At 33.2% G+C, this 20158-nt stretch overlaps 4 protein-coding genes and 1 pseudogene across 5 annotated transcripts; 2 read left to right on the top strand and 3 right to left on the bottom strand.

Moving 5' to 3' along the window:
- The first annotated feature begins 2419 nt into the window (after window positions 1–2419).
- Window positions 2420–3956, top strand: LOC111200444 (zinc finger protein JAGGED-like). Its single transcript, XM_022691636.2, has one exon. The coding sequence runs from the start codon at window positions 2420–2422 to the stop codon at window positions 3260–3262; it is 843 nt and encodes a 280-aa protein (XP_022547357.2). The 3' UTR covers window positions 3263–3956.
- Window positions 3957–4831: 875 nt separating this feature from the next.
- LOC111200445 lies at window positions 4832–9688 on the bottom strand. The gene has a single exon (XM_048739380.1). The coding sequence runs from the start codon at window positions 8514–8516 to the stop codon at window positions 7311–7313; it is 1206 nt and encodes a 401-aa protein (XP_048595337.1). The 5' UTR covers window positions 8517–9688; the 3' UTR covers window positions 4832–7310.
- A 1799-nt stretch (window positions 9689–11487) lies between these two features.
- LOC125577709 (putative pectinesterase/pectinesterase inhibitor 28) lies at window positions 11488–14435 on the top strand. The gene is made up of 3 exons (XM_048739379.1): window positions 11488–12059; window positions 12178–12727; window positions 13176–14435. Exons 1-3 carry the CDS (start codon window positions 11613–11615, stop codon window positions 14294–14296), a joined length of 2118 nt encoding a protein of 705 aa, XP_048595336.1. The 5' UTR covers window positions 11488–11612; the 3' UTR covers window positions 14297–14435.
- A 1831-nt stretch (window positions 14436–16266) lies between these two features.
- On the bottom strand, window positions 16267–17542 carry LOC111200839 (annotated as a pseudogene).
- Window positions 17543–18207: 665 nt separating this feature from the next.
- On the bottom strand, window positions 18208–20080 carry LOC111200840. Of its 2 annotated transcripts, none has more exons than XM_022692255.2 (4): window positions 19862–20080; window positions 18961–19331; window positions 18558–18880; window positions 18208–18490 (listed from the first exon to the last, which is right to left on the bottom strand). In XM_022692255.2, exons 1-4 carry the CDS (start codon window positions 19941–19943, stop codon window positions 18364–18366), a joined length of 903 nt encoding a protein of 300 aa, XP_022547976.2. In that variant the 5' UTR covers window positions 19944–20080; the 3' UTR covers window positions 18208–18363. The 2 variants fall into 2 exon arrangements, with proteins under 2 accessions (XP_022547976.2, XP_022547978.2); XM_022692257.2 differs by having other exon boundaries at window positions 18961–19357; window positions 19862–19947.
- Window positions 20081–20158: the final 78 nt, after the last annotated feature.

The raw sequence follows: 20158 nt of genomic DNA, 5'->3' as shown, positions 1-20158 counted from the left end.
AGAAAACTGGCAAAAAACTAAAAAAACACAGATTTTGGTTTTTGGGTAGAATTAGGTAGTTATTTGAAAAACTAGTTTCCCTAGTTTTTAGGGAATCATTTTTAACAAAATCTTGATTGGCAAATAAAGTAGTTTTTCAGAAACAAAAACCAAAAACCATTTTAAAAATTACAAACAATCAACCTCCCAATCAAGTTTTAGTTTTTAGTTTTTGTTTTTGTAGAAACCATTTGATTTGCCAATCAAGATTTCTAATAAATAGATTCCCTAAAATTTAGGAAAACTAATTTTTGAAAAGTTTAACTAATTTGTGAAGAAAAACCAAAAACCAATTTTTGGGAGCTGTTAAAAGGAAAAACGAATTTTGATTTTTTTGGGTAGAAACTACAACATTTAATTAATTAATAATTAATAAATAATATTTTCATAAATATAATAATCATACAATTTTTGGTACATTAGCTATAATTTAAACAATAATGTATATAATTTATTTGTGTTTAATATCTGTAAAATAAATCTATATAGTTTATAAAAAATATTAATTAATTTTAAAGCTTAGTTATTAATTTCACTATATAAAATAATAGAATAATTTTAATAATTACTAGTCACACTAAAAATAACTAAAATTATAAAAACATAATATGTTTTAGTAATACAATATATTGTATTAGTCATGAAAAATAAAAATAGCCATTCAATTTTAAGAAAATATAAATAATTTATATGAGAAATTTTATAATTATTTTAAAAATTTTAAGTATTTTTATTTTTATATAATTTATAATATTTAAGAAAAACTATTGCTATTTAAGTTTATCAAATTAAAAATAATTTATATAAGAAAAATTTCTAAATAGTTTCAAAATTTCTAAATATTTTTAATTTTTTGCAATTTATATAAATTTTATGATAAATATTTTATTATAATATAATTTTTTATAAAACTATAATAATTAAAATATGTTATTTTATTTTATTTTAAAATAATTATCACAATATTTTGATAATTTTAATTGTAAATATAAATATTTATTTCTATTTTGTTGTATTATTTCAAAGTAACACATAATTAATTTTTGAAAAATAAAAAAATACTGCAAAACCAAAAACCAAAATCAAAATCTAAAAACCAAAAACCAAAAGCTAAAAACCAAAAACCAAAATCTAAAAACCAAAAACTAAAATCTAAAAACCAAAAACTAAAACTAAAAACCACTAAAACAATCATCACCTAATTAGTTGCAGTTGTAGAGAAAATTAGAAATCAAATGACATTTTTCCTTTTTAATTTTTTAATATAAATATTACATGTGGCATAATCTGATTGGTAAAGCGACTTGCGCTTTAGTATATAAAAGATCTCAAAGTGTCCGAATCTTCTAAGGTTGAAACTTGGCCTCTGCACAAATATCTCAGACAAAGGGATGTTTCATATCGGTTCCAAATGTTCCAAGCTTCTAGAACTTGATCTAAAAATACCAAGTACTCGGTTTGTACCCACCACTACTAATAAGATCTATCCAATAGTTTTAGAAAATCTCTTATAAGCAGATGCAATCTACTCCTTAGGACTTTTATTTCCCTTAGTTGTTCATAATTATTACTCCCAAGTAGAAGTGTAGAATATATAAAGTAAAAGTTGTCTGCTACCAAAAAAGCTAATAATCTCACAAGTTTAATTACCTATGTTTCTCTCATGGCAAAGAAGAAGCAAATCTGGTGTTGAATTTTCCATATGTAAAATGAAATTTCTTTGTATTTGCAATGACTGAATATCTCCTACAGTGAAAACCCTTTTACAAAAAAAAATATCTCTTATAAAATTAGTGAAGAATAGCATCATCCTCCTATAACACTGAAAGATGCTACTTTGACTAGATAGCTTATTGGTTGTTATTTCATTTTAAAATATTTTTGGGCCAATAATTTTTAATACCATGACACAGAAAATACCAAGTTATATAATTTTTTTTGGTAAAATATATATAATTATATTGGTATATGGAGTATTAGTTAATTTTGACCAATGCCATTTAAGAAAAAGAGGACTAGAGAAACAAAGATAACTTCTAAATGGACTGAAAGTGGTATAAAATATATATTACGTAAGCACACATGAAGTCACCTATTCCACAATGAATGTAAATACAGAGTTATAAAAAATAATTCCATGCATCACAGGAAGACAAAATGAGTAAAGTCAACACAATGAAAGAAATAATTAACCATATCTTCTTGGATATGAGTTGACAGTGTAGCTCTGGTTTTAATTAATTTTACACAATGGAGATTTTATAGCATAAGCGATAAGGTTATCTTCTCAATAAATAGCGTCCTCACTTCTCCGAATCTAGCAAACAGAGATAAAAGATCACTTCTCCGTCTAAAACAAACTAAAGAAAAATATTTTGTTATGGAGAACCAAGTTATGTCTTCTGGAAGCTCTTCCGTGGTCCAACCCGAAAAATGCAATGACATTAATGTGGCTGTGGAGGAGTCCAGGGAGAAGGCAACGGAGAACAACAATTCGGGACTAGGGTCTGATCCTCAGGAAGTTATGTCTGAAAGGAGGATTGAGAACCCTAGTCGCGGATATAGTGCTGTCCGAACAGAAAACGGCATCATGCAGCATTACACATCAGAAACTAATAAGATCTTCACTTGTCGCTTTTGCAATAAACGGTTCTCAGCCTCTCAAAGCCTAGGTGGTCACATGAACGCGCACAAGAGGGAGCTACAATGGGAAAGGAAGCGGAAGGAGATGGAACAGATGGAACAAGAGTTCCATTTTCAGTGGATGTTAAGTCAATATTCACAAGGTGATTTATCAAATGATAATAATCTTGGGAACATTTCTGAACCTTTCAAACGCATATGTACCGGCCTTTACCCATCTTTCAATAGCGGACTCATGGACATGAATATGACCGTGGTTCCTCGCATGGCTCCTACTGGCTTCTTCTCAGGGAACACTTTCACTAACGGTTTCTTTTCAGGGGGACTTGAGCCAATGCCCTCCTACAACAACTATCCCCCGATGCTCCCTAGAAACGTTCCTCCTTTTCCTCCACATAGGACTACCAATCTTCCTAGCTATTGGTATCCGCAAGAGAATGTATTGAACGAGGAGGATGTCATCTTAAAGCTAGGAAATGACAATATTGTGGAGATTGATGATGATGATGATGACGACGATGCTGTTGATCAGCCAGAAGAAGGGACTTCTAAGAGCTGGGGCGCTGATCTATCCCTTTAAGTATTGTTTAGTTTTCATTTTGAGGTATCATATCTATTAGAGACCTATCTATCATATGTATCTATGGATGTTGTTTTTCTCTTTTTAAATTTTATGGTATTCAATTTTATATATTCCTTTGGATGTAACATCTCTTCTTCTTTGTTGAATTGCTTTTTTAAATCAATTTATGATTCCTATTTTCTGCCATCTATATATCAGGAGTCTTTTTATCATTTCGGCTGTTGTCAAAATCCTTGGTTTAAATCAATTTATGATTCCCTTGATTACAAACCTTTCGATCAGAACTATTTATCCACATACTTAAATTTCTTAATTAAGTTAGTCGAGTTGATATTTTAATGTTGATTTAAAGAGAGTGCGTGAAGAAAATTGAGTTTCATGATACATCATCTATCATCTATCTTATAAAAGTAAAAGTATCTTTAGTATTTGTTTGGAAACATGGATAGTGGTAAATAAATAAATATAATGCTGTTTAGAAACATTGATAGCAGTAAATTAGAAAAATAAGTAATGGGCTTATGCTATTAAAAAAATTGAAAGTCCATTACATTATATTAAAAAGTAATGGACTTATATTATTTGATATACATATTCAAATCAAAACAATAATTTAAAATTAATTTATATCAAAAAATTATTCAAAATCTACATATATTCAAAAATTGATTTTTACTAACATATTTTCCAATAACCATTATAAAAATATTTTCAATATATATAAGAAATACAATACAAAGCTCAATTTCAAACACCAACTTAAATTATGGTTTTAAATTTCACATTGAAATTTAAAAATATAATATATGTGATTATTTATATGATTGTATATATAATATTATTAATTATAAGATTACTTATTCGACGGTACGTATAAAATACGATTAATTATATGATAACACATATTTTGTAATCTATGATTACACATATAGGATATTTAACAGTGATTAGGGGTGGGCGTTCGGGTTCATTTTTGGGTCTGTTTGGGATTTCGTGTTTGGTTCAGATCTTTGAGGATTCGGTTCGGATTTGGATAACCAATTTAAATTATTTAAAAAAAATTTAAATTTATTATATGCTTTAATTTTAAAAAAAACTACAAAAATATAATATATTACATATAAATTTGAATAACATATGTTAGAGTACCTAACTTAACATGTAAATTGGTTTGGTTTAAATATTTGGATATATAATTAATAATTATTTAAGTATTTTTGGAGTTTTGAGTATATTTTAACTATTTTAGATATTTATGTTTGATTATTTGTATATATTTTCAAGTATAAACGAACTTAAAAGTATCATATATATTCTGGATATATATATATATATATTAAATCTGAAAATAATTAATATACATAAGTATATAAATCTATTTTGGATACCCAAAATACTTCGGTTCGGATTGGATTAGGTTTAGTTATTCAAATACCAAAATTTTGAATAATTCAGATATTTAATCAATTTCGGCTCAAATTTTGTACTACTTACTCGGATTGGGATCGGTTCGGTGCGGTTCTTCGAATTCGAGTTTTTTGTCCAACCCTAAATAGTGACATAAACACAAATAGCATCACATTTTTTTTTAAATACACCCATATGGACGGACGGATCAAAATCTAGTTTATTCTATTTAAACAGAGTCCTCTTTTATCGACTGTTTTTTGGACTATCAAAAAAGTTATAACGTTTTAACTATTTAGGTTTAATTAAAATCTATTACTTACAATTTTTGATTTAAAATAAACACTAACGGATTATGGTTGATTATAACCATAATCCGTACAATCTATTACATTTCTGAAAAATGAGTATAACAATAAATATATGCAAAGATCGTGTGCATATAGATTTAACTATATGTATATACTATATCAAACCAAACCAATTAATTTCAGAAGACTGGAGTCTAAAACTAACACGGCTCTTTCATTTTCAAATAGTGGTTTTACATTTTAAATAACCTTATGGTATCCCAACACATGTTGATTTCATGTAATATATTTAAGTTATATGTATCATCCAAATTTATAGAACGCAGTTACCATAGGTTAGAACTTATAAAAATCAATGGCTTCTTCCATAACTTATTTTAGTGCACACCATGGCGTACATCATTCATCCAAATGCATTAACATAATCAACTTTGTCATATATCTATAAACTGGTCGGCATTTGACATGTCAAAAAGTCTAAAATTGTCTCTATGTATCTCTATAAACTGGTCGGCATTTGACATGTCAGTTTTTATCTCAGTTTTTTTAGTAGCACTAAAATCTTTTTATTTCAAATACTTTTTCCAATATTCTTTTTTCACTGAATAATATGTTCTATGATGTTCTCAACAATGAGCATATAAGCTATAAAGAAGATAGTATATATTTTACTGGTACACTGAGATTGACATCACTATTAAAATTAACATGGGAATCTCCAAAGGGATATATCAAAGATGGCTTCATGAATGCTTTTCTGACAATAGCCAGCTCGATTGACCTTCAGCCTATGCTTCAATGGATTCCATTTGTTTTATTTTATGTATGAAATCCAACACTAACAGTTATATTTCTGAAATCAGTGAACTACTACTGGTTTATTGTTTTGAAACTTACATTGATGTTTTCAATTAAAATTAAAAAATAGGGATTTTTTGCTAACAGAACTACCGATGAGAATAATGAGCATTGGCTTATATACCCAATTTGTTTTAGGAGCGATGATAAACATATGTTTTCCATTCGCTAAAACAGAATTATATGTTTCATTCGCTAAATTAAATATTATAATTTATTTGTTGAAGTAATGTAGTCATTATTTCCAAACCATCACTTTTCTCTTTGAATCGTTTTGGGCATATCTTATCATAAACAAAAAGGTTGTTATCGATCAGCTCTTCAAATAACTTTTCAAAACCACAAGACATTGGTTTAGTGGTAGGCTGATTTTGGGTTGCTAAACAACCCGGGTTCGAATACACGCTCAATACATTTCACATTATAACTAACTACGCGGATATGGACCTATTTTGCGATCTCATTTGAATATCCGAACTGAAATTTCATCAGTGGGCCGCACCACAATTTTAGGGATTAATCCGGATCTCTCCATAGGCTTAAGGTTAAAAAATTACTTTTCAAAATATTTAAAATGTTTTTTGACCAATAATGTTTAGCGTTTCACTGTAAATGAATATATTTGTGGACTTTGTTAAACGTACTTTTGATTTTAGAATTAACCTTTTCATACCGTCCAAGTGTCCAACGTAACCTTTTATAAATACCCCAAAACAAAGACTAAGTTTGCATGATTTTATGCTCTCTTTTTTATGTATGAATTAATTTGATGCATGCCAAAACGACAGTTTTTAACAATCTTGCTCTGGTGTGTTCTCATGTATTCATCAATATTCAATCTCGAGACTTTAAGTTTATGTTGAGTTTAGACATAAACATTATGCATACAAAACTCTATATCCTCAAGATCCAAAACGAATGTTTAGTTACGTCTTAATAGTTAATAATGCATGTCGAATATAATTCATTTGATGCAAGTCATTTTCTTTTCATAATGAAGAGATTTTTCTATGGCACTATATGGTGCGTAACATGTAATATATATACACTCATCCTGGAACTCATTTTTTTTTACTTGTTCTCCAATACTAATACTGATAACTCGACTGACATAAATACATAATCAAGAAATCTAAGTATATGTAAACCAGATATAGGTAGCCATAGTTCTGAATCGAAAGGTTTGAAAAACAAGACACGTAACTTTGGTAAAAATTACCTCCCTACAACCATGGATTTTTGACCTTTACCAAAATGATTAAAAAACTCATGATATATAGATGGCAAGAAAAGAGAAAAAAAGAGGAACCATTTATTCATAAAAAGAAGCAAATCGTCCAGAAGAAGACATGCTTCGTACAGACAAAGGAACATCTAAACGAAATGCAAGAAAATTAAAATGAAAAAGCAATCTTCAGAGAGAGAGGTCTCTAATAGAAAACTAAACAAGTCATAGGACTAAACAATAGTCAAAGAGATAAATCAGCCCCCCAGCTCTTGGATGTCCCTGCTATAGGCCCATCATCAGCACCAGCATCAGCATCATCATCATCATCATCATCAATCTCAATAATATTTTTACCCTTTCCTATCTCTGAGATGAAATTCACCTCGTTCAATACATTCTCTTGTTGCGGATACAAACCACTAGGAAGATTGTTGGTCTGAGGAGGAGGGAAAGGAGGAAAGTTCCTAGGGAGCATCGGGGGATAGCTGTTGTAAGGGGGCCCAAGTCCTCCTGAAGAAGAACCGTTGGTGGTGGGAGTGTTCCCTGCGAAGAAGCCAGTAGGAGCCACGCGAGGAACCGCGGTAATGTTCATGTCCGAGGATCCGTTGTTGACGGATGGGTGATTACGGGCAAATCTGCGTTTGAAAGCATCGTCAAGAGGGATCCCAAGATGATTCTCGTGTGTTAAAGCATCTTCCGAGTAGCCACCTAAGAAAAACATAAGAGGATTGTCTATATTAGGGTTCAAAAAGGCGAAACCGGGGTACTCTTGTTCCATATTCTTCCTCTTCTTTTCCCACTCTCGCTCCTGCTTGTGCGCGTTCTGGTGGCCGCCTAGGGCTTGACTTGATGGGAACCCTTTTTTGCAAGTGGGACAAGAGAAGATCTTATTAGATCTTGGTGGGTAAAGCTGCAGGATCTGGCTTCCTGTTGGGACAGCACCAGATCCCATGAGACTTGGGTTTTCAGTTCCCGGATTGTTGTTCTCCGTTGCCACGATAACAATGTCAGTGCATTGCTCAGCCTGGGGCGCGGGAGAGCCTGTATAAGGCACAATTTGGTTCTCCGTTGCCACCTCCTTGTCCCCCTCCACAGCCACGATAATGTCATTGGGTTGGGGCGCGGCGGAAGAGCCTGCAGAAGACACAACTTGGTTCTCTGCTGCCATCTCCTTGGCCTCCTCCACGGCCATGGTAACGTCATTGGTTTTTTCTGGCTGGGGCGCCGCGGAAGAGCCGTCAGAAGACACAGCTTGGTTCTCCGTTGCCTTCTCCATGGACTCCTCCACGGCCACGGTGAGGTCATTGCATTTCTCAGGTTGGGTGGCGGAAGAGCTGGCAGAAGACACAACTTGGCTCTCCGCTGCCTTCTCCATGGACTCCTCCACGGCCACGATGATCTCATTGCATGTTTTGGGTTGGAACACGGACGAGCTTGAAGAAGACATAACTTGTTGGTTCTCCTTAACAAAATATTTTTCTATATTTTTTTGTGATTGAGAAGTGATGTTTTATCTCTTTGTGCTATAGATTCGCAGAATGAGGACGCTATTTATCGAGAAGATAACTTTATTGCACGTTAACAATTATGGTATAAAATCTCCTTTGTGTTGAATTTAAAGTAAAACCAGAACTAGACTTTGAATTCATATCCTAGAAGTTATGGTTATTTCTTTCATTATGTTGATTTTACTCATTCTACCTTCCTGTGAAACACGTATGGAAATAATTTTTACAACTCCGTATTTAGTATTTACACTCATTGGAATAGGTGTATACAGTAAAAACTCTATAAATAATAATGTTAGGACTATGATATTTTATTAATTTATAGAGTTATTAATTTACTAAAAAAAATTTTTATAGATTTTTTTTTATTTTGGAATATATTTTTAATAAAATAAACAAAATACATTAATTAAAATTTTGAAATTCGACTTTCAAATTATTTTTATTGTACTATTTGGTGTATATAAAATAAGTTCTTAAATGTTGTTTAGATATAATTTTAAATACTAGAAAAATATATTGAAGTGTCAAAAATATAGAGATAATTCTACTGTGAAAATGAGCAAATAATACAGTTGTTTGTTTGTAATTATATAAAATGCATATGTACAAAAATTATTAATTTATGATTTTAATGAAACTATATATTTACATAGGATTTTCTAAAATATTATTATCTTATTATTTTATCGGATTTGTGTCATATTTTGAACTGGCCTAACTCGAAACTAGAGAAATTTATTAATTTATGTGTTTATTAATTTATCGAGTATTAATTTATAGAGTTTCTACTGTATATACATATGTGCTTACATAATATATACCACATTTAAATCCATTTTAGATGTTATTTTTTGTTTCTCTAGTCATCATCTTTTTTTTCTTAAATGGCAATGGTCTAAATACATAATTGTATACAACTAATATGTAATGCATATATTTGTTTCCGTGTAGAGATATACATATATATTATTTCCCGAAAAATATATTTAAAAAGGAATTACAGCTAATAAGCTTACTAGTTATTATCTTTTACTGTTATGGAAGAAATTGCAATGACTAGACTACAGTTGTTTCTTAACCTGCTTGACTACGAACAGACTACAGTTGCTTCTTTGCCATTAGAAAACATAAGTAAAAAGTTGTGGAATTGTTTTAGTCAAAAAACTTGTGAGTTTATTAGCTTTTTTGGGTCTTAGTCAACTTTGACTTTGCATGTTTTAATTGGGAGAAATAAAACCCAAAAGAAAACAAGATATAAAATGGTGCATGAACTAGTAAGAATAAGAGCTTTATTCTTAGTATACTATTTTCAAATATATATATATATATATAATACACAATATAAAGGTTGAATACCTATACTGTCTTTTTCCTTTAAATCAAACTACAGAACTATTGGTGTAAAATAATATCCAAGATATATTCATGAATACTGACTTATTACTAACATAACATGTTGGTTTGTCGTTATCCCTTTTTCACTAAGAACAGCATTATGAAATCTTGCTTTTCTGGAAACAATGCCTACATTTTATTTTTTGTTTTCAAAATTATATCTGTAAATCCAAGATCATGGACTAAACCCAAAAAAACAAGATGCCAACGTCATTAGAATTTTTAACATCATTATCATTAATCTAATCCTTAAGTATAGTGGCTTGACAGATCTTATTAGTACCTTTATTGATAGCTAGTGAAAGTAAAGCTTACCCTTACGGCTAAATCTTGTAGGCTTTACTTGATAATCCCCATGCATATACGTCCAGTTAGCTTACAAAAAAAAATATATATATATATATATATATATATATATACGTCTAGTTTTATTCACAAATTTATTTGATACTTATACTACTTTTAACATTTTAAAAGCTTTTATATTTATTAGTTTCATAAACCCTTGGGACCTTAAGTCCTTAGTTTCTAACAATTCTGATTCAAAATACAAATTATGTACCAAAAATTTGAAACGAAAACACAAAAACAAGCGCCATACATTTCCAGTAAGCAACCAAAACTTTAGTTAATATTATGTCTAAAGATATCCAGCAAACATTATATAGTCTTCAAATTTTCTCTGTACTTGACTTTGTGATTCTAGTTATCAAATATCCCTAGAACTATGATTTCATTGTTAACAAAATTGGAATTCAAACCCGAAATGATGGTTGAACCAACTTTTTCTGCAAGTGATCTAGACGAATATCTAAGTAAGATCAAACCCTTTCTCAAAAGAAAAAGAATATCTATGTAAGAACATTCATAAATTAGAACAAATCTGGACTTGAACTTTTTACCCTACCATGTGTTGTAGAATTGTTATATTTCTTAAATCTAGACATTAATATTCCTAAATCTATATATGTACTTAGGGCATGTAATATAATATATATACCCATTTAAGATCAATAAGAACGAAAAGAGATTGCCCGTTCTTTTCATAGATTTCTTTGTTTTATTGGTTGTTCTATTCTGGTCTCGTCACACATACCACCTCAAGTTTGAGTAATAGAATAGCCGTTTATTTTGCCAAAAAAATAAAAAGCGAAAAGAGATTGCATTCTTTCTTTTGAAAAAATATTTTAAAACAATGTTCTTAAAAAAGTGAATACCATCTCATTCATTTTGTTTAACTTATTCAAGGCATCATTACATTGTCCACCAATAACGTGAAAAGTCTACTTTACAATTTCAATTCGATTATACCTTAAATTAAGATTATCAATGAATTAATTACTTCTCCATGTTTAGTAAGTCACAGAGAAAAATATGTAAAGGACAAAACCATACCACAACCCTATCTTGTCTCTGTCTCTCACAATCTTAAGCATAACGACTTTCCCGCCAAACCTCATAAAACATAGCAAGCAAAACTACGAACCTCTTTATCTGTCCGAAACAAAACTATCATTGTAAATATTTTTAAAATTATGCAAAATAAACACTCCTAAGGAGGCTACGTAAGCTTCGTAAAAGGAGTCTATACAAAAACAATAAATAAAAATAGAAAAATAGAAAAAAAAAAACAATAAATGGCATTCGGATCATACGACGATGATTCTAAGAGGAAAAGGAGGTACGTAGTTATCTCCATCTCATCTGTTCTTCTTGTTTCTATGGTTGTCGCCGTTACCATCGGCGTTAGCGTCAATAGCGATAACGGAACTAAAGAAGAGATCACGGCTTCCGTTAAAGCCATCAAAGATGTCTGCGCGCCAACGGACTACAAGAAGACTTGTGAAGATACTCTAAGGAAAGATGCAAAGGACACATCGGACCCGTTGGAGCTTGTGAGGACAGCGTTTAACGCAACGATGAAACAGATAAGTAACGTGGCAAAGAAGTCACTAACTATGATTGAGCTACAAAAGGATCCAAGGACGAAGATGGCTTTGGATCAATGCACAGAGCTAATGGATTATGCAATCGGCGAGCTTAGTAAATCTTTTGACGAGTTGGGAAGGTTCGAGCTTCACAAGGTTTGTAAAATTACGGCTTCGTTTGCTTTTAACTTAAACTGATCATATATTTTTATATATTAGTTAATTATTTTTCTGACCATCTATTGATGTGTGACTTAATTCATTTATCAACAAGGTTGACGACGCATTGATTAAGCTAAAGGTTTGGCTCAGCGCGACGATTAGTCATGAGCAAACTTGTCTCGATGGGTTTCAAGGGACACAAGGTGATGCAGGTGAGACGATGAAGAAGGCATTGAAAACCGCGGTTCAGTTAACACATAACGGGCTTGCAATGGTCAGCGAGATGTTGAATTACTTGGGACAAATGGAGTTGCCGGAGATGAATAGTCGCCGGCTGCTGTCTCAAGAGTTTCCTTCGTGGGTGGATGGGCGCGTGCGTAGGCTCTTGAATGCACCCTTGTCTGAGGTCAAACCAGATATGGTTGTGGCTCAGGACGGAAGCGGTCAGTACAAGACGATCAACGAGGCATTGCAAAACGTCCCCAAGAAGAATAATGCAACCTTCGTGGTTCACATTAAGAGTGGAACCTATAAAGAATATGTTCAGGTGAATAGGACCATGCCAAATCTTGTTTTCATTGGTGATGGCCCTACCAAATCTATAATTTCCGGCAACAAAAGTTTCAAGGATGGTATTACCACATACCGTACAGCCACCGTTGGTAATGATTCTTATGTTACAGCATATCTAAGTGAACAGTCTAACATAGTCTAGACGCTTTAAAAAAAAAATACATGTATAAATTAAAACCTAAAAGTTTATTTTTATCAATTTTGGGTTTATAATTTTGAAGATATATAGATGGAACTATTAGGTTTGAAATTTTTTTTAAAAAAAATATATATTACCGTTAATAGATTTCTTTTTTTTTAATGAATGTTAAATTTAATATTCAAGAAAAAAATATTTTTACAATGGATGCAACATGAGGTTGATGGTTTAGAGTTTTCTTAAAAGAAAAGGATAGAAAGAGATCGAGACACAATCTTTTATCTAACTGATTTTTTAACATGGTCTAAAAATAATTTCAAAGGGCACACTGTTTACCTTTTGTGGTTTCTCTTATTTACCAAAATGTATATAACTAATGAATCTTGTCCTTATTGCAGCAATCATTGGAGACAATTTCATTGCCAAGAACATGGGGTTCGAGAACACAGCCGGGGCTTTAAACTATCAAGCGGTTGCCGTTAGGGTTCTGTCAGACGAGTCCATATTCTACAACTGTAGATTTGATGGTTACCAAGACACTCTCTACGCACATTCCCACCGTCAGTTTTACAGGGACTGTACTATAACAGGCACCATCGACTTCCTCTTTGGAGACGCAGCCGCGGTGTTCCAGAACTGTACATTACTAGTAAGGAAACCACTCGCGAACCAGGCATGTCCTATAACCGCCCACGGACGTAAAGACCCGAGGGAGTCCACAGGGTTTGTGCTCCAAGGGTGTACTATTGCTGGTGAAGCGGATTACTTGGCGGTCAAGGAAACTAGCAAAGCTTATCTTGGAAGGCCGTGGAAAGAGTATTCAAAAACTATCATTATGGAGACGTTCATACCGGATTTTATTCCCGGTGAAGGATGGTCGCCGTGGCAAGGGAACTTTGGTCTTGACACGCTCTTTTATTCGGAGGTGAGGAACACTGGACCGGGTGCAGCTGTGGCGAACCGGGTTACTTGGCCAGGAATCAAGAAGTTGAGTGAAGAAGAGATTGTTGAATACACTCCAGCTAAGTATATACAAGGTGACGATTGGATTCCCGGTAAAGGTGTTCCTTACACGCCCGGTTTTTTCGCCGGGAACGGTTCAGCAACTGGTGCCGGTTCCTCCAACTCCACAACTACCGGTTCAAGCGAACCGGGCTCGACAAACTCTACAACAGGGTCAGATTCTCCAGCGGCTGCCCCAGGAGCCTCTGCCATCACTGAAAGTGGCTTAGGGTCTCCTTCGGCTACTCCTTCAGCTTCACCAACAGCTTCTCCTTCAGCTTCACCATCAGCTACTCCTTCAGCTTCACCATCAGCTACTCCTTCAGCTTCACCATCAGCTTCTCCATCGGCTACTCCTTCAGTTTCACCATCAGCTTTTCCATCGGCTACTCCTTCATCTTCACCATCAGTTTCTCCATCGACTGCTCCTTCAGCTTCACCTTCGGCTACTCCTTCAGCTTCTCCATCGGCTTCCCCTTCGGTTTCGCCTTCTATTTCGCCGGAAAGCTCTGTTTAAGATTTGTGTCTAACTAGAGGTCGTGTGTATGTATCTTTTGCTTTTTACTCAAGAAAATGATAAAAAGCTTGAGGATTTTGTAAATGAGTATATATGATTAGCTTTGTAAATTCATTTAAGTCTATCTAATTTAAATTGCGGGTATTCACTAATCCGTATAAAAAAAATCAAAGTAAAAAACAGATTTTTGAAAGACAATGATTTTCTTAAGCATTATAAATATATAACATTTTATTATTTTAGTTATAAAAATGTGAAATTTATATTATTTTACGAAATTAAATACAAAACATAATTTAAATAATTAATTTAACCTTTTAAAAATCATTCCCATTAGTTACCCTCAAATTTCAGATGGGACGGATCAAACCTCTGTTCGATCCATTTCTTAGCACTGTGCATATGAATCATTTAAACTAACTTTTAAACATGTGTCAAGATATCATATTTATTTAGTAATCAATAACAATTTATAAATTTAGTAATTATAGGTTAAGGGAAAATGGTTTTTTCGACCTCAACTACTCGTGTACCTTTTTATATTCAGACAAAAGATAAGTTCTAAATATGATCTAAACTAAAAAATAATTTGAATTGTAGACTTAAACTCTAAATTGTGTGCAACTGTGCATAAACTTATCTTGACTAACATCGCATTAATCAACCGTTATGTTATATAAAACAATTTCGTTTTGTAATGAATTTTTTTTTTTTTTAAGTTGCACTTACTAGAAATTGAACTTTGATCTGCAGATATAATTCAGTCTTACTTACCACTGTGCTACGACACTTCTATTGTCTTTTTATTAGATTTAAAACATATATCTTTTGATTTTTATATTTTAAGGGAAAATTTATTTTTGCTTACCAATTTTGTTAGGGGAGGGTTGTTTACAATTTTACTAATTGCAAATTATAATTGCATCAATAGTTATCTTATTTTAATTTTGTTTTAATTTTGTTTGCAAATTTTAATTAGAACTATTTTAAAATGATATTTCTCAAATAGATATCTAAATATTTAAATTTTAAAAATCTATATATAATAGTGATTATATTTTTTCTTAATATCAAAACCTAACTTTTAAAATAAATAATATACACATGTGTTTCTAAATTAGATAACTATTTGAGAAATGTCATCTTAAAACTAGAATGAATAATTTATGAAATATCATTTTTATTTTTATTACATGTGTAAAAGTGTAAAAACTTAAAATACATAAATAATTGATGCAATTATAATTTGATCTAAATAAATTTTGTAAACAAAAATATTTTTTTTCTTAAAATATACATATCAAAATATAGATGTTTTAAATTTAATAAAGAGATAATAGAATTGTTGTAGCATAGTGGTAAATAAGACTATAGTATGTTCGTGGGACCAATGTTCGATTCCTAACAAGCGAACTCTTTAAAAAAATTATCCGCTACAAAATGGTGTCATTTTTTATTTAATATAGCGGTTGACTAACGCGGTGTTAGTCAATGTAAATTTATGCACACGATCTAGAATTCAAGTATATAATTTAAATTATCTTTTAGTTTAGATCGTATTTAGTATTATCTTTTTCGGGTATAAAAATGCACTGGATATAAAAATGCACGACGAATAGTAGAGGTCGCAAAAGGCATTTTTCCCCGTACTTTTGTCTATATGGCTTCTTTGGGTTCAAATGTTAAAGACAATTTGATTCAGTTAGGCGCTACCAAAGTCTAGAAGACTAGCAATTGAAAATATAGGCCCAAACTCCGTTGACTAGCCCAACCCAGTAATCATGGTCCAGAATTGAAACATTTGAGCCACCTTCTGTTTCAGTGGAGTGTGTTGTAATGTTGTTGGAGTGCATACATTTGTTCTAATAAACGTTAGTGTTCTTATCTTACTTGACAAGCTTCATTAGCTAACCATCCAGTAAGAGATGATTAAACAGTTATCAAGCTAGTTCTGAGATGCTAAAAGACAGTTATCAAGCATTAAGCAAATTCTTAAACAGTTATCAAGCAAAACATTCAATTGTCGATTAAAACAGAAAGACGGAAAACTCAAAACAATGTCTGCAAAAAGCAAATGAGTAACAAGAGTGGTCTACAAAAATTACGATTCTGAAAGCAGCAACCATAAGGAAGCAACAACAACCTCGCAACAACCTTAGACCTTGAAACCACGACTCTTTCGCTTTCCTCTAGCTTTCTCAAACTTCCTTCCCTTGGCCCTAACATAAGGCTTGGTGTGGCTGTGTGGCACACCAGGTGCTTTACCAAAGTGCTTCACCGCTTCACGAGAGTTCTTTGGTCCTCTAAGGAGAACCTGTCACAACAACAACACAACATCCCAATTTCAAATAAACAAACTTCAAAAGGTTGATTCATTAACAAATCATTAAACTCACCGTGTTCTGTCCCAATGGAGCAACGAGAGCAAGCTGGTCAAAGGTCAAGCACTCACCACCAGCTTTCTCAATCCTAGCCCTAGCCCTCTCCGTAAACCTCAAGGCAGTAACCTTCATCGCAGGAATCTCATGCACTCTCAAATCATCAGTGATGGTCCCAACCAACACAGCAATCTTACCATCCTAACGTAAGATAAAGAACAACACCATCAAAATCTAAACAGACAATAGAGTGGGTCACAAGGAAACAAACAAACCTTGCCCTTCATGAACTCAACGAGCTTGGAGAGTGAAAGAGGAGCCTTGTTCACTTTGCTCATAAAAAGCCTCTTAAGGATCACAGCATCGAACTTGCTTCCGGTTCTCCTTACCAAAAACCGGTACAGCTGCAATTAAACCAAACCAGCGTAGCATACGGTTCAGACAACAAATTAAAAGAGATTCCGACAACAAACTAGTCATAGAGATTTGACTACCTTGACGAGAAGCTTGAGGTAGACATCATCGGACTTTGGAGCTGTCCTTTTGGTCTTCTTGCTCTTACCTCCGGCGATAAGATCGATACCCTACAACAACCGAACAAGACCACCACCGAATCAATACAATAATGATAATTACAGAACACAACTCTCTGAATCTATAGAGCTAGAAGAAACACTAAGGAGTAATCAATCATTAGCTATTATAACCAGATCAAAGCTCAGAAATGATTAGACAGTGGAGATCAAGTGAGTACATACCATGGCGTCTGTTACGGAGGAAGACGGAACTGAAGCTAGGGTTTATTAATTTATAGGAGGAAGCTCGTTCGCATTTTTAGGTTTCGTGACTTCATCTTCGCTTTTGGGCTCTTTGGGCCCAAATCATAAGCCCATTTGTAAAATATTTTTATCATGGCACAAATATGTGTTGTTGGACTTGGTTGCGATAACATGATTTTTGATTGCTATTTTCTGGACAATGCCGTCAATGAAAGTTAACAGCTAGTGGAATTTTTACTCTCATTATTCTTACACACGTCATGCCATTTGTATTTTTGTTTATGCTTTGATGCTAAGCCAATTCATTCAACGAGCTAGTGGAGATTTTTGTGAATGTAACAAGCACATTTACTTAAAAGTCAACCAATTGTTAAACGAGAAATTTCATGAGTATTTCCATTTGGTACAAGATATTTGATATTATATACATCGTCTATGCAAAACATTTTTTCTCTATAAATTTATATAACTTTTCTTTTCATGATAGTAGAACATTGTATTTCAGTTGACGTTAGTAAAAAAAAAAACTCAACTAATTATTAAACAAGAATTTCAAAATGTATGTGTAAGATACTTGGGGGTGTATAAATTACTTTCTAAAACTCAATTTCTGAAAATTTTCAAAAGTTTTGGATTTATTTTTCATTTTCTCGTTTATAATCATTTTCTGTGTATAGATGCAGAATGATCTATCTCTCTTCTGCTTCTGGAGAATTGCATCTCCTTCTTTCAACCTTTTTAGTTTAAGTTCGAGTGTACAAACCTTTTTGCATTATCATCAAGGTACCACATTTCAAACACAATACATCTATCATTTGGCAAAAACAGTTAGCTCATGGCTTTTGCAACTAAACATCTTTCCATACGCCAACTCAGCTTGTTCATTGGTAAAAAAAAAAAAAAAAAAAAATCAACTTTGAACTAATCTTCTATTTAAAGCTGCACTGTATGAATCCCCGTTCGCATCCCCTCCTAATCTTCTAGCAGCTCTCTGGATCGCAGCTAGCCTCTGCTTCTGCTTATGGTTATTCCATTGCCTGTAGCAGGTAAAAGCAAGTGTTAGTAAGTGTTACAGCCTTAAGAGAGAAGAGACAAAGGCCAAACCTGATCAAGAACATTCCTGCAACGAGAAACGACACTCCCAAAGAAACCTTCTGAATCGTTGTCATTACACGAACCCATTGCAGAAGATCTTTAAAACATGACAAAGTCTCAGTCTTGAAAGAGGTCTTCTTCTTCGAGTCTCTTGACCATGATTCCACCACCGATTCTAGACTTGCTTTGCTTCCGTAACACGGTTCTTCTCTAGAATCCTCATTTGTCTGAACGGCAAAGCCAGCTGCTTCGCAGAATGATGTGCCGTTAGACTCCCAATTCGAGGCCTTAACGCAGATGATATCGTCGTTTACTCCACAGGGACCAATCGTCTATAAGCACATATATGGAAGCCATTAGAATCCCACAGAAAACAAAGGTCCATGTTGTTTTGTTTATTATAACTCTTTACCTGTGTAAGTGCATTACTAGAGAAGTATGCGTCTTTACAAGCATCAAAAACTCTGTCACAAAAGGAGGCGCAGATGCGAGGAGGACCGGGTTGAGTACCGACGTCCGGGTTACAGATTGAACACTCTAATAACTCGAACAAATGCAGACAATCTTGACTAGCTTCTCCATGAGTAGCCAAGTTTCTGACAGCTACGAAAGCTGGGGTTGTCTGAGCAGGAGAGCAACATGTCCTTTTACGGAACACACGGCACATAGTTAGATCCTTGGATCCTCTACCAACGGAGTTAGGAGGCTTTCCTGCTGATTCATACGGTGGAAAGCGTCCTCCTTTAGAAACACATACTCCTCTCGGATCCGGTTTCACTGCACCTACAACCCCAAAACAGAGCATTTCACTCAAATTGAACAGCTTTATTGCAAAGACTTCAACTTTTATGAATAATTAACAATAACAAGCTGCGGAACAATTGACAAAACGCAAAACTCAGTTTCTAATCAATTTGGTTTGCATCAGACTAAATCAAGATGATCCAAAAACAGAGCATTTCACTCAAAGTGAACTGCTTTGATAACTTTTTTATCGCAAAGACCTTCACTTTCATGAAGCTGATCCAAAAACAGAGCACTACCCTCAAGTTAAACAGCTTTGGTAAGTATTTAGTATGAAAGACTTCAACTTTCATGAATAGACCAATCAAAAAACGAACACTGAACCCACATGAACAAAAAAAAACAAGCTGAGGAACAGAACGCAAAACTCAATTTGGATTGCATCAGACGACAAAAAGATTGAGACTTTGAGTGATAGAATCAGAAATCTACAATACCCATTTCATGAAATCTAAAGAGCAGATCAAATGGAAATGTGAATCACGAGAACCCTAAGGTTTGGGACTAACCGGACGAGAAGGAGATGAGGAGATGAAGAAACAGGATCGGACTCTGAATCAGAAACACCTTCTTCGTTGAACATCTTCCCATCTTTTCTTTGATTGATCTAAATGCTCGAAGCAAAAGTTCAGATGAAAGACGAAGCAGACAAGAGTACTCGTGAGACTTAAGTTCAACAAGTCTGGTCCGCGAGGAAGACACACACGGGTCGACCCGAATACCCGAATGTGTAGACTCCGTCTACTTTGGTTTTATTGCTTTGTATAAAGTCTTATTATTTCAATAGTCTTTTTAACTCATAACAT

The sequence above is a fragment of the Brassica napus genome, chromosome A9 (assembly GCF_020379485.1).
Source record: "Brassica napus cultivar Da-Ae chromosome A9, Da-Ae, whole genome shotgun sequence".
NCBI classification, from domain to species: domain Eukaryota; kingdom Viridiplantae; phylum Streptophyta; class Magnoliopsida; order Brassicales; family Brassicaceae; genus Brassica; species Brassica napus.
The sequence above is the reverse complement of the archived record's forward strand: the minus strand, read 5'-3'. Positions and strand labels throughout refer to the sequence as shown.